Below are 20,509 nucleotides of genomic sequence, written 5' to 3'. Positions count from 1 at the left end.
TTATTAGTGAGCCAAGTTCACCATGTCTGGTTCCTAAACCTTTCTCAAGAAACTGTTCTTATAAGTGATCTTCTCTCACACTCTCCTCCCTGTCCAACAGTCATGCACAGACATGCATGAATCCCAACAACAGAGAAAGTTGACATACTTTCCTAAAATACTCCTCACTTCATCATACTCAATGATAAAAGACTGAAACCTTATCCTCTAAGATCAAGAAAAAGCCAGGCATGCCTACTTTCACCACTTCAACTCAACATAGTACTGAAAGTCCTAGCCAGAGCAATTAGGCAAGAAAAAGAAATAAAAGGCATCCAAAGTGAAGAGGAAAAAAATTATCTCTGCTCACAGATTGTATGATCTTCTATGCAGAAAATCCTAGAGAGTCTACCTTAGAAAAAACTGCTAGAACTAATAAACAAATCAGACTGGGTGCCGTGGTTCACACCTGTAATCCCAGCACTTTGGGCAGCTGAGGCAGGCGGATCACTTGAGGTCAGCAGTTAAAGATTAGCCTGGCCAACATGGTGAAACCCCATCACTAGTAAAAATACAAAGATTAGCTGGGCATGGGCATGGTGGCAGGAAACTGTAATCCCAGCTACTCGGGAGGCTGAGGAAGGAAAATCACTTGAACTCAGGAAGCAGAGGTTGCAGTGAGCCAAGATCACACCACTGCACTCCAGCCTGGGTAACAGAGCGAGACTCCACTAAAAACAAACAAACAAACAAACTAATAAACAAATCCAGCAAAGCAGCAGGATACAAAATCAACATTAAAAAAATCAGCTGCATCTCTATACACTAATAATGAACAATCTGCAAAGGAAATTTCTAAGAAAACAATTCTATTTGTGATCACATCAAAAAGAATAAAATACTTAGGAATCAACTTAACTAAGGAGGTGAAAGGCTTGTACAATGAAAACTAAAACATTTCCAAAAGAAAGTAAAGACATAAATAAATAAATGAGAAGACACACTATGTTGATGCTTAGAAAGCTTAGTATTAAGATGTCAATAATACCCAAAGTGATTTACAGATTTAATGCCACCTCCATAAAATTCCAATGACGTTTCTTGTAGAAACAGAAAAACATCCTGAAATTCATATGGAATCCAATGAGATCCCAATTCTAAAAAAGAGAAACATAGCTGGAGGACTCAAACTTCTTGATTTCAAAATGTACTATAAAGCTACAGTAATCAAAACACTGTTGTACTGGCCAAAGACAAACATACAGGCCAATGGAATGAAACAGAAAGTCCTGAAATAAAACCTTGCATATACGGTCAAATGATTTTTGATAGGGGACCAAGACCATGCAATGCAGAAGAACCTTTTCAACAAATGTTCTGGGAAAACTGAATATCCAAATGTAAAGGAATGAAACTGAACCCTTGCCTAATATCATATTTAAAAATTAACTCAAAATGGATCACATCATAACCATGACTTAAAACTACAAAACTCTTAGAAGAAAACATAGGGAAAAAGCTTCACAACATTGGATTTGGCAGATTTCTTGGACATGACACCAAAGGCACAGACAACAACAAAAAATACACAAAGTGGATTTCATGAAAATTAAAACATTTTGTCTATCAAAAGATACTATCAACAGAGTAAAAAATGCCAGTTCAGAATGGGAAAAAATATTTGCAAACTGTGTGTCTGGTAAGAGATTAATATCCAAAATATATGGAGAATTCCTAAAAGTCAACAACCAACCAACAAACAACACAAATCCAAAATGAGCAAAAGATTTGGACATTTCTCAAAAAAAAAGATATACAAACAGCCAATAAGCACATGAAAAGATGTTCAGTATCACTAATAATTAAGGAGATGTAAATCAAAACTACAGTAAGATATCACCTCCTACCTATTAGAATGGCTATTATTTTGAAAAAACAGACAACAATAAGTGTTGGTTAGGAGGTGGAGAAATTGGAACCCTTGTACGCTACTGGAGGAAATGTAAAATAGTATAGTCACTGTGGAAAATAGTATGGCAGTTCCTAAAAAAATTAAAAATAGAATTACCATAGATCCACCAATTTCATTTCTGGGTCCATACTCAAAAGAACTGAAAGAAGAGTTTCAAAGAGATATTTGTACACCCATGTGCATAGCAGCATTATTCACAACAGCTAAAACACAGAAGCAATACAGGTGTTCACCAATGGATAAATGGTTAAGCAAAATATGGCACATGCACAAAACAGAGTATTATTCAGCTTTAAAATGGAAGAATATTCTGATACATGCTGTAACACAGATGAAACTGAGGACATTATGCTAAGTGAAATAAGTTGGTCACAAAAAGACAAATAGGATATGATTCCATTTATATGAAGTACTTAGAGTAGTTAAAACCACAGAGGCAAAAAGTAGAATGGTGACTGCCAGGGTTGGGGGAAGGGGGAATGGAAAGTTGTTTAACAGGTATGGAGTTCAGCTTTGCAAGATGAAGAGTTCTAGAGATGGATAGTGGTGATGGTGCACAACAATTGGACTGAAAACTATTGAGCTGTACACTTAAAAACAGTTGAGATGGTAAATTTTATGTTATGTGCATTTTACCACTATTTTAAAATTGAAGGAAAAAAAGGAATAAACTTCTGATACATGCTACAACATGGATGAATCTTGATGACATCATGCTGACTAAAATAAGCGAGACAAAAAAAGGACAAATACAGTATGATTCTACTTATATGAGCTACCCAGAGTAGTCACATTCATAGAGACAGCAAGTAGAATATTGGTTATTCGAGGCTGGGATGAGAGAATAAAAGACTTATTTTTTAATGGGTATAGAGTTTCCATTTAAGATGATGAAAAAATCCTAGAGATGGCATAGTGATGATGGTTGTACAACAATGTGAATATACTTAATGACATTGAACCGTACATTTAAACATTATTAAAATGATAAGTCTTGTGCTGTATATATTTTATCACAATAAGGAATAAAAAGAGAAAAATAAATACTGTAGATGTAAAAAATAAAATAAAATTCTACACTATTGGGAGGAATTCATCCCATCACATAAAAAGATCTCCAAAACACCAAAGTTGCAGTAAAATAAGAGTCAAGATTATTTCCTCTTCAAATTGGCCATATTTTAAAAATATACACACGATAAAGAATTCCTTAGAGGAGAGATGTTCATAAACAAAAATCTGAAATTAAGAAAAAAGTTTACCAAAAATCTAAATAAACATGTATGGTTGACCCTTGAACAACAGGAGTTTGAACTGTGTGAGTGTAGTTATAAATAGATTTTCATCCCTCTCTGGCACCTGAGACAGCAAGACCAACCCCTCCTCTTCCTCCTTAGCCCACTCAACATGAAGATAAGAACGAAGACCTCTTTGATAATCCATGTCCACTTAATGAACAGTAAATATATTTTCTTTTCCTTATTATTATATATATTTTTTGGAACAGGGTCTCACTCTGTTGCCTCGGCTGGAGTGTAGTGGCATGATTATAGTTCACTGCAACCTCAAACTCCTGGGCTTAAGTGGTCCTTCCGACTTGGCCTCCCGAGAAATTAAGGTTACAGGCATGGGCCACCAGGCTTGGCTAGTTTTTTAAAATTTTTTGTAGAGACATTATAGGCATGAGCCACTGCGCCCAAGTCCCCTTATAATTTTCTTAATAACATTTTCTTTTTTCTAGCCTACTTTACTGTAATAATACAGTATATAATACAGATAAAATTTGAAATATGCATCAATTGACTGTTAATATTATCAATAAAGGCTTCCAGTCAACAGTTGGCTATCAGTAGTTAAGTTTTTGGTGAATCAAAAGTTATATGTGAATTTTTGACTGAACGGGGGGATCAGTGCCTCTAACTCCTAGGTTATTCAAGAGTCAAATGTAATATACCTAACTTTAACTATTCAAAGTCACTACACTATTTTTATATCAAAGAATTCTGGAAAATACAGAGAGAATTTTTAGTACTTTTCCACTTTGCAAAGAAATTATGAAAATTAATAAACAATTTTTTAATATAACAGTTAAAATGGACTTAAAGGAAATACAATCTATTACTCTTAAATATTAAATTACTATAAAAGTAAAATATAAATAAAAGGAATAAATAAATATATTTTGGTAGTCCTAATTTTAAGGTAACATCAAAATTAATAGAATGAAGCTCGTGGTATAGCTACAACAGAAAGAGAATGACAAGTAGGGCTGTGTGTATGTATGTGTGTGTGTAAGCTATATACCCTAAGACATAAGTGATGATGAAAATTATTTTTCCATGGTGTTTTATATTAACTTGCCCCCACAATAAACAATGTAAATTTAACAATACAGCTTTCCATAATATGTAAGTATATCTATGTAATCTCTATGGTAAACTAATAATAAAAAGCTATCAATAACAAAAGACCTTCTAGTAATTTTACACTGAACTTGATCTTCATATAGAATTATCTTTAATAAGCTTCTATCTAATATAAAAATAGAAAGTATTAATTAGCGTGAATGAAATGTCAGAGGTTGGTCTAGCTCATCAGTTAAACAAGATATCCACAAACCATATTTTGACACTGACCTTTTTAAAACTAGAGTGGTTTATCAGAAAATGCCCTTAATTTTAAGCCCAACACAGTAAAAATAAATTAAAATTGGGAACAAAAGGATTTGATAAATTATTTTAATGTTTCTTTATTCTAGAAAAATTTCTTACAGATATCCTTTTTGTAGTTCCAAAAAAAAAAAAAAAAAAAAACAGAAGATTAATACGGCCACCTAGAGGAGAAAACATGATCAACAAATACGCCATTACATTTTCTTACTTTTTCTAGAATATGTGTATTTCAGATTTATAACATATAACCTACTCTAAAGGACCAACTGAAGGGGTTCATCTTGTATGAAATAGACTTAGGGGAAATATTAAAGTAGCAGTGATGACCTAATAAAAGCCAAATAACATTAATTTTGCTGTCAACTTGACAAGTATAGTTTTTATCTTGCTGTATGACTTTGGGTTAAAAAAAATAATCAACTTAAAGTCACTTCAATTCTGTAGAATCTTACCTACCACCATACATGGCAATGAAAATTAAATATGGCAGCATAACAGAAAGAGTGAGGCACATGGTAGGAACTCAATAAATGGCAGTCCTTGCTACCTGGTAAAATTTCTCTTGCACTGGTGTCTCCTAATACCTCTTCAGGTCCTCTCTAATCTTCTCTACTCCTGTAGATTTGTTTTCAAAATTGGCTCTTCCAAAGTTTCTCAACTGGAATTACTTAGGCTGTTGAGAAATAGACTAAAGGTTCCTTATTAGCATTAATGAGGTAAATATTATGCCACGTAAAAAAATGTATATTTTTAAATATTTTTCCTTCTACCTTGTGATTCCCTTTAGTTAACTCACATTAGTCAAGTTTAACCTTTATAAACTTGTGTGATGGTCACATGCAGACTACAGGATCAGAGCAATAAGAAATGTAACTTACTCTATTCATCTCTTTACTTGTGTGTCATTTATTTTATACTCACACAAGAAAATGAATGAAGTCCTACCAAGAGAACTGTACCCAGCAGTTCTCTTAGGTGGGTGATCAGCTACAAAGTAGCAGTTTCTGCAGAAGCAGCTTTGCCAAGGGGCAACCACCAGGTGGAGACGCAAATCCCCTTCCTTCCCAAACGTATAACAGAGGGGAGTATCAGTGGGTGAGAGAAAGAAAGTGAACAGTTGGGTTACAAACAAAACCCCTCAACCATCTCTCTGACTCTCAGAGTTGATAAGGAGAGAATAGATGGTAAGAAAGCCTAGGCAGCAAATGTATACTTCCTTATCACTTATCCTCTCCTTAACAACATTCAATCTGACTTCCTTATTACTCTCCTAAAACTCTAATTGAAAATGATTGATCAACTTCTACTGGACAAACAGGTTTATCTGAATTATCACCCTCCCCAACCACGCTGCCTTCCTTCTTCTTCTAAAACTTTTCTTCCAAGGCTGATAAAATACAACATTTTCCTGAATCTCCTCTTTATCTCTTTTACTGTTTCTTTTCATGACACCCCTAATTCTCCTGTCAAAGGAAATGATTCTCTGATCTTTTCTCTCCACGCATTCTCCTTCATCAATTTAACTCATGCCCATAGTTTCTATTCTCTAAGCATATATGATCTGAAAACTCCCTCAAATGCATTCATGATTACAAGCTTGATAGCCATTTCCAACTGCTTAAATATCCTCTTATCACTATGTAAAATCACTTATTATATCTCTTATCCACTGCCCCCTTCCAAACAAACACAGGTCCCTGTCATATTTATATTAATGACATCATCATTCTCCTCACCATACATGATGGAAATCAGTCATCTCTGATACTTCCTTTCTTTTTCCAAATGTTCCGAACACGTTCAGATCCTAAATCCAGTAAATTCTACCTCAATAATCTCTCTCCTATCTTATTTTATTTCTATTGCCACTACTGTAATTCAGACTTCTATCATTTTCCACATATACTACCCCATAGATTTCCTTAACCGGTATCTTTTCTGACAGTCCGCTTGCTGCTAAATTCATCTTTCTAAAGCACAACCCTGATTATGGTTCCTTAGTAAAAAAACTCTTCAGCAAATTCTCACTGGCAAACAAATTAAACCCTATCTTCCTAGTCAGGGGGCACTCCAGGCCTTCGACCTCATCTCTCTTTTCAATTTTAACTCCTATTCCCTCAGATGTATGTGCATAGATGCAGCTGTGCTAGAGTCAAGTGGATTTTTCTCCATCCCTGAAATATTCTCTACATTGTATCACACTCTCCTGCTTAAAAACTACTGAGCAAGGCATTCCACTTTTTTGAACAAAGATCCCAAGTTAGAGGCACTGAAATACACTTTCTTTTGGATTCATGATTGCATGAAAGCCCTATTCCATGCTTGTTGAAATAATTCTCACTCAAGTCCAGCTCACCTAGACCCCATTAGACTTCCTGAGATTCCTATCTCCCAAAATCGAAATCACCTCCTACGCTGTGTATCTTTTTTATTTTTAAAGTTTTGTCAGCTGGGTGCGGTGGCTCATACCTGTAATTCCAGCACTTTGGGAGGCCGAGGTGGGCAGATCAGAAGGTCAGGAGTTCGAGACCAGCCAGGCCAATATGGTGAAGCCCCACGTCCACTAAAGCCCCATGTCCATGGCAACCCTACCACTAAAAGTACAAAAATTAGCTGGGCATGGTGGCACGCACCTGTAATCCCAGCTACTCAGGAGGCTGAGGAAGCAGAATCTCTTGAACCCAGGAGGCAGAGGTTACAGTGAGCCAAGATCATGCCACTGCACTCCAGCCTGGGCAACAGAGTGAGACTCCATCTCAAAACAGTTTTTCTTTTTTTTCCCCTCCTCTATATTTCTACTGCACTTTGTTCATGTGACTAACAGACCTCTCATCATATTATATTACATATACACTCACTGATTTTCCTCCTCCAGTCAGTAGGCTTTTTTTTTTTTTTTTGAGACAGGGTCTTGCTCTGTTGCCCAGGCTGGGGTGCACTGATGTGATCTCGGCTCACTGCAAGTTCCACCTCCCGGGTTCACGCCATTCTCCCGCCTCAGCCTCCTGAGTAGCTGAGACTACAGCCACCGGCCACCACACCCAGCTGATTTTTGTTTAGTAAAAAATGATTTTTTTTACTAAGCAGATTTTTTTCTATTTTTTTAGTAGAGACAGGGTTTCACCATGTTAGCCAGGATGGTCTCGATCTCCTGACCTCATGATCCGCCTGCCTCGGCCTCCCAAAGTGCTGGGATTACAGGCGTGAGCTACCGTGCCCAGCCGTCAGTAGGCTTTTTGAGAGAAACAAGCTTATGATCTTTATATCCACAGTATCTAGCAGGGTATGACTGCTAAAAAGTGTTCACAAAACCTTTTCATGTTTACAAAATAAATAAATCTAATCTCAGAATGCCTAAAATTAAGTGTTTCATCAAATAATTTAGGGTAGAAATGTGTAAAAAAGTACAGGATAGCTCCTAAATATATGGGTAAACTAAAATGAGAAAGTGATTCTGGGACACTTGGACCACTTGCAGAGGTTAGGGCAAGAATAGTAAAAGCACCTAGGTTGTATCTCTCTCCTCACTGCTCTTTCTATAGTCTATAAAGTCAGGCTAGACTAACAGAACTACCGAGACGTGCTCAAGACAGCAGAGGGGTGTTGGGGTGAGAGGAAAGAGAAATGAATAGAAAATAAATCCTAAATGTACACCTGCAAAAAGGGAATGCACACTCAGGGCTTGCTCATGACCATCACTGTTTTCACTACCATTATAATTAGCTACATTTACTTATCACTTACCTATGAGCTATCAGACACTATGCTGAAAACTGTACCACATCTATCATTTAATTTTCATGGCAACCCTACCAGTTCAGTATTATTCATATTTTACAGACAATGAAAGAAATCTAAAAACAATGAACTATATTGCCAAAGGTCTCACAGTTAATATGTTAAGAGATATAGCGAGAATGTTAATAAGGACCAGATCTCAAAACACATTCTCTTCCTGCTCTACTATTCTTGTACCAGAGGTGTACATAACTTGGGGACTGGTTTTACTGCTTTGCATTATTTAATTAACTTAGTAAGTACATGTCTTCTTTTCCCTAGTACTACACTGTATTTTTGAGGGTAGAGTACGTGTCAAATATTTTTTATTTTTTTCCTTGAATCTCATAATGACCATATAGTAATCATTCAGTATTTGATTAATTTATTATTATATCTGTGTACTAACAGACATAAGAATTGAGGTGCACTAATCTTTAGCTGGCATGAAGCCAAATACAGTAATAGACGATTTACCCCCTTTGACAACTGTACATGTTGGGATAAGATTTAAAGTCATCAATAGTAATAAGCCCTAAAACATTAAGTCACAGCTACAAAATCAAGGATAGCTTGTGTTTATGTATACTGATAAAAATGATATCTAGGATATGTTATTCTTTCCCTCGTATCTGGGTATAAAGATAATAATCATGATGAGCACCCATACAGTCTATTAAGCAAGTGAATAATTTATTTAAATGTGGAAATAAATATGCTTTAATTAATGGCAAAACCTGTCTTATTTATGTCACAGAAAGATGTAAAAACATGTATAAATGGACTGACATCTTCTATACAGGTTCAGTTTTAAAGTCAATTTCAGCACATAACACAAAATCAATTAGAGACAAACAATCCTTCAAATTACTGAAATCCTTGAAAATCCCTTATATTGCCTTTAAAGCATGGTATAATATAGTACCAGCTCTCAATAAATTCATCTCAGACAGTTTTCCCTTCTGCACAAAACAGATTACCATTTCTTCCGCTGTGTGCCATGTGTAACATTTGGCTGGTGTTTAGGAGCCATATTGAATGAAACAGCATACATTTACACACTGGAATCATATTCAACACCGTGAGAGACTTAAACTCTATCAGTTCCTATAACAGGTATAGAGAACTGATTCCATCCGAGAGAACAGTAGATTCACATCTTCCATATCATGCTTGCTAAGCATATGTTCACTGTGAAATGAGAGCTACAATTATCACATCACGTAAATTATTTGGTTTTTGCTTTGGGGTGTTTTGGTATTGGTTTTGATTTTTGGCCTGAGCCCAAAGATATGAATTTGAATAAATTACATTTCCAGAAATGTGACTCTACTGTGTGAGCTCTCTTGTTTATTCTGCAACCACAGATTCCTAGAATTCAGGCACAAGTAATCAAATACTATAGTGTGTCATGTAAAAAAAATAAAACAGCCCATCTTACCTTCATCTATTGATGCTTCACTACTGTATCCATCATACTCTGCGGATAGAGGACTGTATTTCTGCCTTGTTTCCCAAGCATAGTTCTTTTGTCTAGAATCTGCCAGTGGTAGTCTGGAATTGTGTGTTCTGGATAAGGCCTCATGATATTTACCCAGTGCTTCATCTTCACTTTCAGAGGACGAACCATGCTCATCTTTGTCCATGTAGGAATTATCTATTTGGAATGACATGAAGAACAAACCGTAATTGAAAAAAAATTTCCCTCCCCTCAACTGGCCCTGCTGGGCCTGTCAAATGAAAATTTTTATGCAATCAAGTATGGAAAATTTGCTGAAGTTATACATATAAACACACACATATATACACAAACATATATATACACACACACACATATATATACACATATATAACCTGAATTTTCAGATTTAAAGAAATACAATTTTTTTCAGCTTTGGAAAAAGATCAGCTTGTGTATTCTATTATATAAATAATGTTTGTTAGTCACAGGGATTTTTCAACCATGTTATATATAAAGGAAATTATAGTACTTACCATTTTACATTTTTTGAAGTACAAGTAATACATAAGTGAAGTTCTAAGTATTGCCAGTACTATGGATCTGATTCAAATAATTCACATTAAAAGACACATTTCTGGTTCTCATTTTGGTCGAAATTTTCAAAACTGATAATACTCAGTGCTAGCAGTAAAATACAGCAATGGACAGGTATACACTATTGGTGAAATTATAACTGATACTACTTTCCTAGAGAGCAATTTGGCAAAATATATTAGACTGTTAAATCAGCATACTCTGATCCATTTCCAGGAATTTACCAATTCTATTTCTAAGAATTCAGCCTAAGAAATTAATTAACAGATGAGTAAAGAGAGATTTTTGAAACAATTCACTGCATTGTATTTAATTGCAAAAGAGATAATCTAAATGTCCATCAGTGGGCTTTGTTTAAATAAATTATGATGTATCTATTCAATGATATACTATGCAGTCATTAAAAATGAGGATGTGAACTTAAAAGAACTCTCAGGGGAAGAATAACTACAATATCATGTTATGAGAAAAAAGGAGGTTAAAAAGTAGAAGTTATAATTACATTCCATTTGAAAAATGTATATACACACAAGTGGCATGTACACACACAATGCAGTCTAGGTATGCACAGATAAAACTATCTGTAAGGATATACACCAAACTGTTAACACTGCTTGTGAAAGGCAGAATTTCTAGGAAAATTTTACTTAAATATACCTAAATTTCAAACAAAACTTTCAGGAGGTCTAAATATTTTATTGTTCTAAAAAGCACTAGTTATTACCAGTTTTTTAAAAAGGTAACCACTTTGAAACTGCACAATGGTGCAACTTTCTTAGAATTATTAAACAATTCTAGAAAGGTGAAGAGACTACAGTAGTTAAAATTCATTAGTTCAACAGGGTTATTTTTCTCTTTATAGCCAGTTAAGATCATCTGTAGTAAAGAAATCGAGGCTGAAATTTGAGTGGGAGTTACAGAATAAGTAATTTTTAAATACAGGACAGAAACTAAATGCTTAGAGTTAGAAGGAGGTTATATGTCATCTAGTCTAGTCCTAGTTTTTAAATCAGTAAAATAAAGCCATAAATGGGTAAAGCTATCACCAATGTCACATATTGTGACAGTGCTTGCCCAATACATAGCCAATAGTCACATGTGGCTATTTAAACTAATTAAAATTAAACAGAAATTGAAACCCAGTTCCCCATGCTATTAGCCACATTTGAAGTGCTCAACAGCCACATGCAGCTAGTGGTTACTGTATGGAACAATGCAGAGATGTAAGACTTTTTCGTTGTTGCAGAAAATACTATTAGACAACAATGAGATGGCCGAGCCATAAGACCTCTGACTCCCAGTGCAGAGCTGTTAGCATTTTGTTGGATACCACGGTGGGGATCTTAAAGCAGCAAAAGGTTTTGAGTCTCTTGACGAGGGTAACTAGTCTGTGGCCAAACTTCACCTATTAAAAAACATTACCTAATGTAACCTGCATTAGAAATAGAGAAGAAAACCCTTCCTTTTCCTTTTCTTTTGTTTGTTGGTTTTTTTGAGGAGTCTCGCCCTGTTGCCAGTCTGGAGTGTAGTGGCGTGATCTCGCTGACTGCAACCTCCGCCTCCTGGGTTCAAGCAATTCTCCTGCCTCAGCCTCCCAAGTAGCTAGGATTACAAGCACCCACCACCATGCCCGGCTAATTTTTGTATTTTTAGTAGAGACGGGGTTTCACCATGTTGGCCAGGATGGTCTCGATCTCCTGACCTCGTGATCCGTCTGCCTCGGCCTCCCAAAGTGCTGGGATTACAAGCGTGAGCCACCATGCCCGGCCTTTCTCCTTTTTCTATACCTTATAAACCCTGTGTCAGAATCTGGAACACAGGTACCAGTAATATTACCGTTCAGCTAAATGAAGGGTTAACCTATGGATCAAAAAGCTTTTGAAAATCATTTGGGAACATGCGTAAGTTTAGTACTGACTATATTGTGGAATATGTTAGAAATATTTGGTTTCTTTAGGTACCAGCATGCTTCTTAATGAAAACAAATTTAAAAAGTTAAAAACCCTACATGCTACTTGTAATGTATTTATTATGAGTGTCCATTCTACCATTATTTTCTGAATAAAATAATATGTAAACTATTTTACATTATTTTTTAATTTTTGCTACTTTAAGCAGTAAGTCTATCAGAACTAAACTAGGCCTACCAAAGACTAAATCTGACAACCAAAAAATTGCTAGAATGGACGGGCACAGTGGCTCACGCCTGTAATCCTAGCACTTTGGGAGGCCAAGGCGGGCGGATCACGAGGACATTAAGAAAACTTTTCAGTTCTGCTACGATTACATACATAATAGGGACGGTAAGAAAAACCAGGGCTGCTGAAAAGTTGGCCAAATAATGCTGGGACCAGGGGCAATACTTAGCGGCACAAATAACATGAATGCTCTTAAAGTGATTTTAGAAAAAATACTGAATGGCTTTAAAAATGTTTCCCAGTAAAAGGATTCAAGAAAGTCTTAAATGTAGACACATGAATAGGAAAGCTGAGAAATTTGGATGATGTTTTACTAATTTAAAAAATCAAGAGAAAATTTAATCATTCACACCAACATTAGGAGACCTCACCTTTTTCTGGTATTATTTTAGAATATTTTTCATCTTTACTCTTTACTGTTCCTTTCTTGGCAGAAATTGCCTCAATTTTCTTCGGTTTTATGTCTTCTTTCACTTTACAGTATTTCTTTGAATTTATTTGTTCTTCAATTTTCCCAGATAACTTATCTTTAGAATTAGTTGATGGTGCTGGATGTATGTCTTCTTTTATAATGGATTTCTGTGTCATATGTCTATTGCTTGTCAAAATACCTTTTAAAGAATATTCATTTCCTGAACATTCATTCCCTTTAGATGTTTTACTTTTAACACATTTTTCAGCTTTCTTTAAATGATCTGAATCCCCTAAATTGGGAAGATGTTTATATTTATTGAAATGCCCCATATTCTCTTGATCTCTTCCCAAATATACATGTTGAGATTTAGTATATTCTTCCTTTTCACGATTATCTGTACCAACGTGTTTCTTTTGCTCATACAATTTGTTTATTCCATTGGCATTCTTCTGATTTCCTTTCATTTCTTGATATCTTACCTCCTTTAAATCAGTCTTACCATTATTGGAAACTCCTAGTCCAATTGTTCTACATCTGTTGGTACTTTCAAGTTCTTGACAAATAGATCCAGCCCTTGTATTCTGTTTGATAACTGATATCCCACCATTATTCATGTAGCCTTTCAAAGAAGAATCACCAGTATTACCAGTATCTTGATATCCTGATAGAGTCTGTTGCCTATCATTAACATGTTTAAATACTCTTTCTTCATATATACCTTGATCTTGCTTTTGTGAAACTGAAGTTTTGCAAGTATTTATTTGCTTTGCTCTATGCTCTAAATTGGCTTGTGTTTTCTGACAATTAGTGTTTTTGGAGACTTCTGTTAACCCGACATTTTTTTGGTTAGAAGTGTCTACAGCTTCTTCTGCTACAGAGCTTTCCTCTTCTGGGCGAAAGCCACTTATCATACTTGTTACCTGCTCAGCAACTGAGTCAGTTAAAGCATAGCTGACCTCCCCAACAGCAGTGGTCAAATCCTCTACAGCACTACTGATTGTGTCTACCAGAGAGGACACTGAAGGCAGATTCTGTTGGAAATTTCTGAAAAATGCCATTTTCTAATTCCTTGTTCCTAAAAGGTACAATAACGGAATTTTCTCTTCTCAAAATATCAACCACTTTGGAACTTGAATTTAACATTTACTTAAATGTTGCTATTCATCAGCTCAATATTAGTAATTCACATTGTAGCTTTCAGTCTTTCTGTAAATACATTATGCATTGAAAGAAATATGCTGAAGTAAAGATTCTTCCGAAAAACAAAAATCAAATCACTTGGTTTAAACGTTATGACATTTTTTCTCACTCCACAGCTATTGCAACAGCAGCAAGACAATATTTTTCCCTCAAATACTATTGGTTTTTATTCTATACCTGAAAGAAGAAGTATAAAAAGGAGTTTTATTATGTACTTTTAGTTTGCTTATTAATAGTCTATGTAAGGGAACTACCCTATCTTACTAATAAACTACCCAGTATCATTTCAAATTAAGAAAAATATTAGAGGGAAATATCTAAACAATTTTGGCTAGTGTAAGATTAGGGGAGAGGAAGTGTGGACATCTGCTGAGTGGCTACTATATGCAAGGCATTGTAATTGACACATTTTATCCTACTTGATCTTACAGTAATTCTAGGAGGTAAATATTATTATTCCTATTTAATAAGTGAAAGAAAAACAAGGCTCAGAAAAATAAAGTTCCCTGAGACATTTTCAAGGGATCCTCAAGGTCAAGACTAGTTTTACAATAACAGCAAGGGGGTACTTAACTTTTTCATTCTCATTGGCTCACAAGTGAACACGAGTTATCCAAAGGCTACGTGACAGATTGAATGTAGAGGCAGAAATGAGAATCCAGCTGTCTTCCATTATGCTAGTCATTAAAAAGATTTGCAAAAAGTATAAAACAAAATCACTCTTCTCACCATTTTTCCCCCATTTTCTTTTTGTTTTGGAAGATAGTTTTTTTTAAATTTAAAGATGTTATTTATATTAATGTGTAATAGTGTTATTTTTTTAAAAAATAAATATTTTAAATTTTCTCAGTTTTAACTCTAATATGGTACATATCAATAGATAAAATCCACATAAACAAAAAGCTCTTTGGGAGTACTTAATAAAATTTGTACAAAGTTGTCATTAAACAAAGGAAAAGCCAGAAACGCTGAACCAGAGAATTACCAAAGGCCAGTGAAGAGATACTTTTAGCCAGTTCTTTCTGCACAAATGATCAAAAAGCAGGACTGGAGTGGATTATAAGAAACATTGAATTTAACCAAATTAAAACTGTATGAAATACTATTTATAGTTTCTTAATGCAAAAGTCACAAAATATAATTTAATAACTAATAGATTCTTGTAAGTAACAGGGCTATCACCTTTTAAGTTATCAGATGTAAGAGAAAAGCATATCTCCAACACTTATCTCTTTACACAGATAAGTAAAGCAAGATTTCTCAGCTATTTTTCGTCACATTCTTCTAAATTAACACTTTGCTTTTATAATTTCCAATTCGTTTCTGCTATCATTTTTATAAACCAGTCTTTGGAAATAGAACATTTTAAAAACTCTTGTAGTAAATAAAAAAACACTCCAAGGAAAATGTTTCCATAAGAGAAAGAATGGTATTACAGCCCTCATCTTTCCTAGTATCCAGTAACACTATAATATATGGTGCCAAGGGAGGGAGCAGAACACTATTTTTTATCATCACAATTTATATATAAATTAAATTACTAAGTAGAACCACCTCCAACTCCTCTAAACAATAAAATTATCCATTAGCTGAAAATTAAATAGCAGGTAAAGAAAAAGGGTGAACACTTTCAAAAGCGTTCTAGGGATGTGGAGAAAAAAGTTCTCTAAAGAGCTTCTTGGACCATGGAAGTACGCTGCATAAAGTAACAACATACTTCCTTCTTCCTCAAGCGTATCTGTTCCTATTATAGGCTCAAAAGTATATCTTACATATGAAAATTAAAATGTCATTTTGTGATAGTAGACAATTCACCTTTATGTAATAGCAATTCATGAACAACAGAAGGACACCTGAACATAATTTACTCAACAGATCTTTTACAGAATAGTAGCTCAAATATTAGTTTATTGTATGTCACAACCAACCTTTTTATTGCATATATTAAAATAAGTAATAGTACAGATAAAAACAACAAACAAGAGAAGCAGCAATATGATACTTACAAATTTTATCTTGTGAATTCTTCCTTGTACTGTATTCTGAACCAAGATCTGGAAACCCGCCAACATTTTCAAAACAGAACTTCTTATTAATATAGAGAAAAAGGAGCAGCATCAAGATAATAAACACCCCAACAGCTGACAAAAATCCAACTGCCTCTGGAGATACTAGAGAAAAAAAAGTCACAGCTGTAAGCATTTATTTTTCTTTAAGCTACAAATAAGAAGGAAACCCCAAACATAAGTTAGCTTACTACCTTATTTGAATATTTTTTAATTGTCATAGTTTAAAAATAGTTTCGTTTATAAGAAAAACAAACTGCAAAGTTTGATGACAGTTGTTCAATTTATTCAGCAGCATTCATTCAAATTTTCTAAGTTTCCTTCAATATTCGGAGGAACAATCTTAAAAGACAGGAGTCAGCCAGGCACAGTGGCTCACACCTATAATCCCTGTGGGAGGTGTGATTGTGGGAAGCCAAGTGGGGAGAATCTCTTGAGGCCAGGAGTTCAAGACGAGCCTGGCCAACATGGTGATACCCTGTCTCTACTAAAAATGCAAAACTTAGCCTGGCATGGTGGCACATGCCTGTAATCCCAGCTACTTGGATGGCTAAGGCATGAGAATCGCTTGAACCTGGGAGACAGAGGCCACAGTGAGCCAAGATTGTGCTATTGCATTCCAGCCTGGGCAACAGAACAAAACCCTGTCTTAAAAAAAAGAAAAAAGACAGAAGTCTATAAAATAGGCAGTCATCATATGTTTCATCCATCGAAGAGCACTGCAAAAATTTGAAAATAAGAATTAGAAAAAAGGCCAGGTACGGTGGCTCATGCCTGTAATCCCAGCATTTTGGAAGGCCAAGGTGAGCAGATCACTTGTGGTCACGAGTTCGAGACCAGCCTGGCCAACAGAGCGAAACCCTGTCTCTACTAAAATACAAAAATTACCCAGGCATGGTGGCAGGCACCTGTAATCCTAGCTACTCAAGAGGCTGAGGCAGGAGACTCACTTAAACCTGAGAGGCAGAGGTTGCAGTGAGCCGAGATCACACCACTGCACTAGCCTGAGTGATAGAGTGAGACTCTGTCTCAAAAAAAAAAAAAGAATTAGAAAAAAGTTATATCCCACACATGGATATATTACTTAACAAAATTTATGAGAACACATATCATTATTTTTATCTCTAAAAGCTTCAATCGCTCTTTCTTAGTAAATAAACTTTGTACTCCCTAATGCAGCATTTAAAGCTCCAGCCTCTCTTTTCAATACTATACTCCAGTCAAATGTTGTACTCATTGCCTCAGAATCTGCAATATTCAATACCACACTCCTTGTTTTTATTGATTCTCTTCCCTTGCCTGGAACAACCAACGCCTCTCTACTACATCCTACTCGTTCACTCAACCAACTTATATATTTGCAGCACCAACCATATACCAGGCATTGTTATATAAACAGTTCCTGAGTTCCTTGAACAATCTGGTGAGGACGATACAACACAGTGTAATAAAGGCAATATAGTGTAATAAAGGCTATGATTGGGAAAGAACAGGGACTATGAGAACCACAGGAACACTTATTCCAGTGCTGAAAGATCAAGAAAGGTTTTCTGGAAGTTATGGACTCTATGATTATATTTTAAGAATTAATAAGAATTACTTCAGGCAGAAATAACATGTGCAAAAGCCCAGAGACAGAAGATCATGTTATATTCCAGAAACTGAATGAAATTCTGTTATGATAAGCCACTAGATTTTCAAGAGAATTCGGTCTCAAGCAAATATATGAAATCACCTAGAGAGGTTTTATATAGTGGGAAAAGACAAAAGACAGCTTCTCCAGTCCTTGGCAATCTCTCTTTCCTTTCAACTTTTTTATTATTTGTCACTATATCAGTCATTTGAAGTTAAACAGGAGCTAAGTTTTTGTATCCTCCATGTCTTACAGATAATATTCAAGTACTAGCTGAGAATGTTTCTAAGTTTCAAACACCCCTACAAAGATCCCTGTATAATCTACTCTTCTTCCTCCATCATTCAAGCAGCAACTAAAATGTTGTTTTCTCTAAGATTCTTTCTTAAATCACAGAGCAATGGCAAATAGTATCTTAACTCATTTGTTAAAAATGAAGTCACCAATTGGTTAATGATGAGTGCTTTGATTTACTTTTTCATTATTTATAAAAGTTAGGCATACGAGGTATAGAACTGAATAAGACATTATATCTTTTCAAAGCTGGGTCAATGGTGTTGCAGTAGAAGATGAAGCAGAGTAACACTGTAAGGCAGGGGCAATGGGAGTGAGAGGAGGAGTGAGAGTAGGAGGCAGGAGGAATGGTAGGAGTGCTAGCTGGATATCAGGCTGGTGCTGAAGGACAGATCTTGCTCCTAGAACCAAGAAATTATAGCCAGGTATTAGCCTTGCCTGTCTTGTCCTCAGGCTGAAGCACAGCCAGCGAAAGAAAACTATTTTAATAAAAGAAGCTAAGGTATATGACATAAAAACAGTGGTATGTATCAAGCCTGAGATGTGGAGTAAAAATGAAAACAGAATAATTAAAATCAACATTTCAGATAGCCAGGAAAATCAGAAGTAGAACATAATCTGGTATGAAGAGGCAAAAAAGAGCAGTATTTCAATGTAACACTGTAATAACAAACATATATAGGAGTTCCTCTTTTAGTCCAGGCTCAAAACACTCAGACATTTAATGCCTTAAGTGGCTACACAGGATTAGATATCATGCAGACTGAAAATCTCCCATGTCTTGGAAAACTAAATGAAAGAGAAAATGTAGCTCATGTCACTTAAGAAAGCTAGTTATCGATAACAAAAATAGCAACAAAAACATATAGCATATACTATATACCACTCAATGTTTTAAGCATTTTATATATATTAACCCATTTAATCTTCACAATGATCCTATTATCATCCAATTGTAAATTGAGACAAAGAGATATTAGACTATGTGTACAGATAGTAAGTCAGGATTCAAACTTGTCTGGCCCCAGTGTCTGTGTCTTAACTACTACTCATACTGCTTCTGTTTACCTTCTCTCCTCTTCTTGCCTCTTTCTATCCTTTGCCTCAATTCTTATTTCCTCTTTTTTTTTTTGAGACGGAGTCTCACTCTGTCGCCCAGGCTGGAGTGCAGTGGCCGGATCTCAGCTCACTGCAAGCTCCGCCTCCCGGGTTCACGCCATTCTCCTGCCTCAGCCTCCCAAGTAGCTGGGACTACAGGCGCCCGCCACCTCGCCCGGCTAGTTTTTTGTATTTTTAGTAGAGACGGGGTTTCACAGTGTTAGCCAGGATGGTCTCGATCTCCTGACCTCGTGATCTGCCCGTCTCGACCTCCCAAAGTGCTGGGATTACAGGCTTGAGCCACCGCGCCCGACCTCAATTCTTATTTCTATGTTCCTCTTTCATCTTTCTCTTGCCCATTGTAAAAATTCAACCTACTGGGAGAGATCCACTATAAGCCTATAAGCAAGTAAGTGTAACATATAGTAAATACTATAAGAGATATGAATATAAATTATTAATGGAACACAAAGAACCAGTACCTGAGAAAGTCACAAAATGCTTTAGAAGAGATGACACTTGAATAGGGTATAAAAGATTAATAGAAACTCTGTAAATAGTAAAAGTACATTTGAAATAGCATGGTTAAAGACACCTGGCATTTAATAAGACACCTGGTAAAATATACTTGGCATTCTATAAGCACTAACGGGCAATAATCACAGCTGTCATATTTATTTACCTCTGTATCTTCAAAGTACCTAGGACAGCACCACATAGCTGACATATAAACATCTGTGGACAAATGGATGGATGAATGAATTAATTAATAAATACATGTGTATTCAGGAAAGATCAAGAATGTATCAGAGGAGCTGTAACTGGAGATGAAAGCAAGGTCCATATTGTCAAAGAACTTTGAATATCATCCAAAAAATTTTGTATTTGGGGAGTAACATGATTACAAGTATGCCTTGTAGAACTATATTGGTTAAAACAACTAGAAAACTGAAATACGGTAGCAAGTCAACAGTGGTAAAATATCTTCAGTTCTTTAAGTAGTAGCAGTGGTAACAGAGAAGGGTGAAATCTAGTCTTTGTTCAAAGAAAATTGATAATGATCCACTTATGTAAATTTAGAGAATAAGAAAGAAGAAGAGTTGAGGTTAATTCTAAAGTTTCTGCTTTGAGTGACCAGGTAAATGGTAA

General features: G+C 35.5%; 1 protein-coding gene across 5 annotated transcripts in view; it reads right to left on the bottom strand.

Annotated features, from left to right (window-relative positions):
• The window catches only part of SYT14 (synaptotagmin 14), a 229,296-nt gene that overhangs the window by 143,419 nt on the left and 65,368 nt on the right, over window positions 1–20,509 (bottom strand). For all 5 annotated transcript variants that reach the window (XM_023198350.1, XM_023198345.2, XM_023198346.3 and 2 more), the window contains 2 exons: window positions 16,276–16,440; window positions 9,842–10,057 (listed from right to left, as the gene is read on the bottom strand). In XM_023198350.1, coding sequence (XP_023054118.1) covers window positions 9,842–10,057; window positions 16,276–16,387 — 328 coding nt within the window. In that variant the 5' untranslated portion in view covers window positions 16,388–16,440. The remainder of the gene's footprint in view (window positions 1–9,841; window positions 10,058–16,275; window positions 16,441–20,509) is intronic.

The sequence above is a fragment of the Piliocolobus tephrosceles genome, chromosome 1 (assembly GCF_002776525.5).
Source record: "Piliocolobus tephrosceles isolate RC106 chromosome 1, ASM277652v3, whole genome shotgun sequence".
Lineage (NCBI taxonomy): Eukaryota > Metazoa > Chordata > Mammalia > Primates > Cercopithecidae > Piliocolobus > Piliocolobus tephrosceles.
The sequence above is the reverse complement of the archived record's forward strand: the minus strand, read 5'-3'. Positions and strand labels throughout refer to the sequence as shown.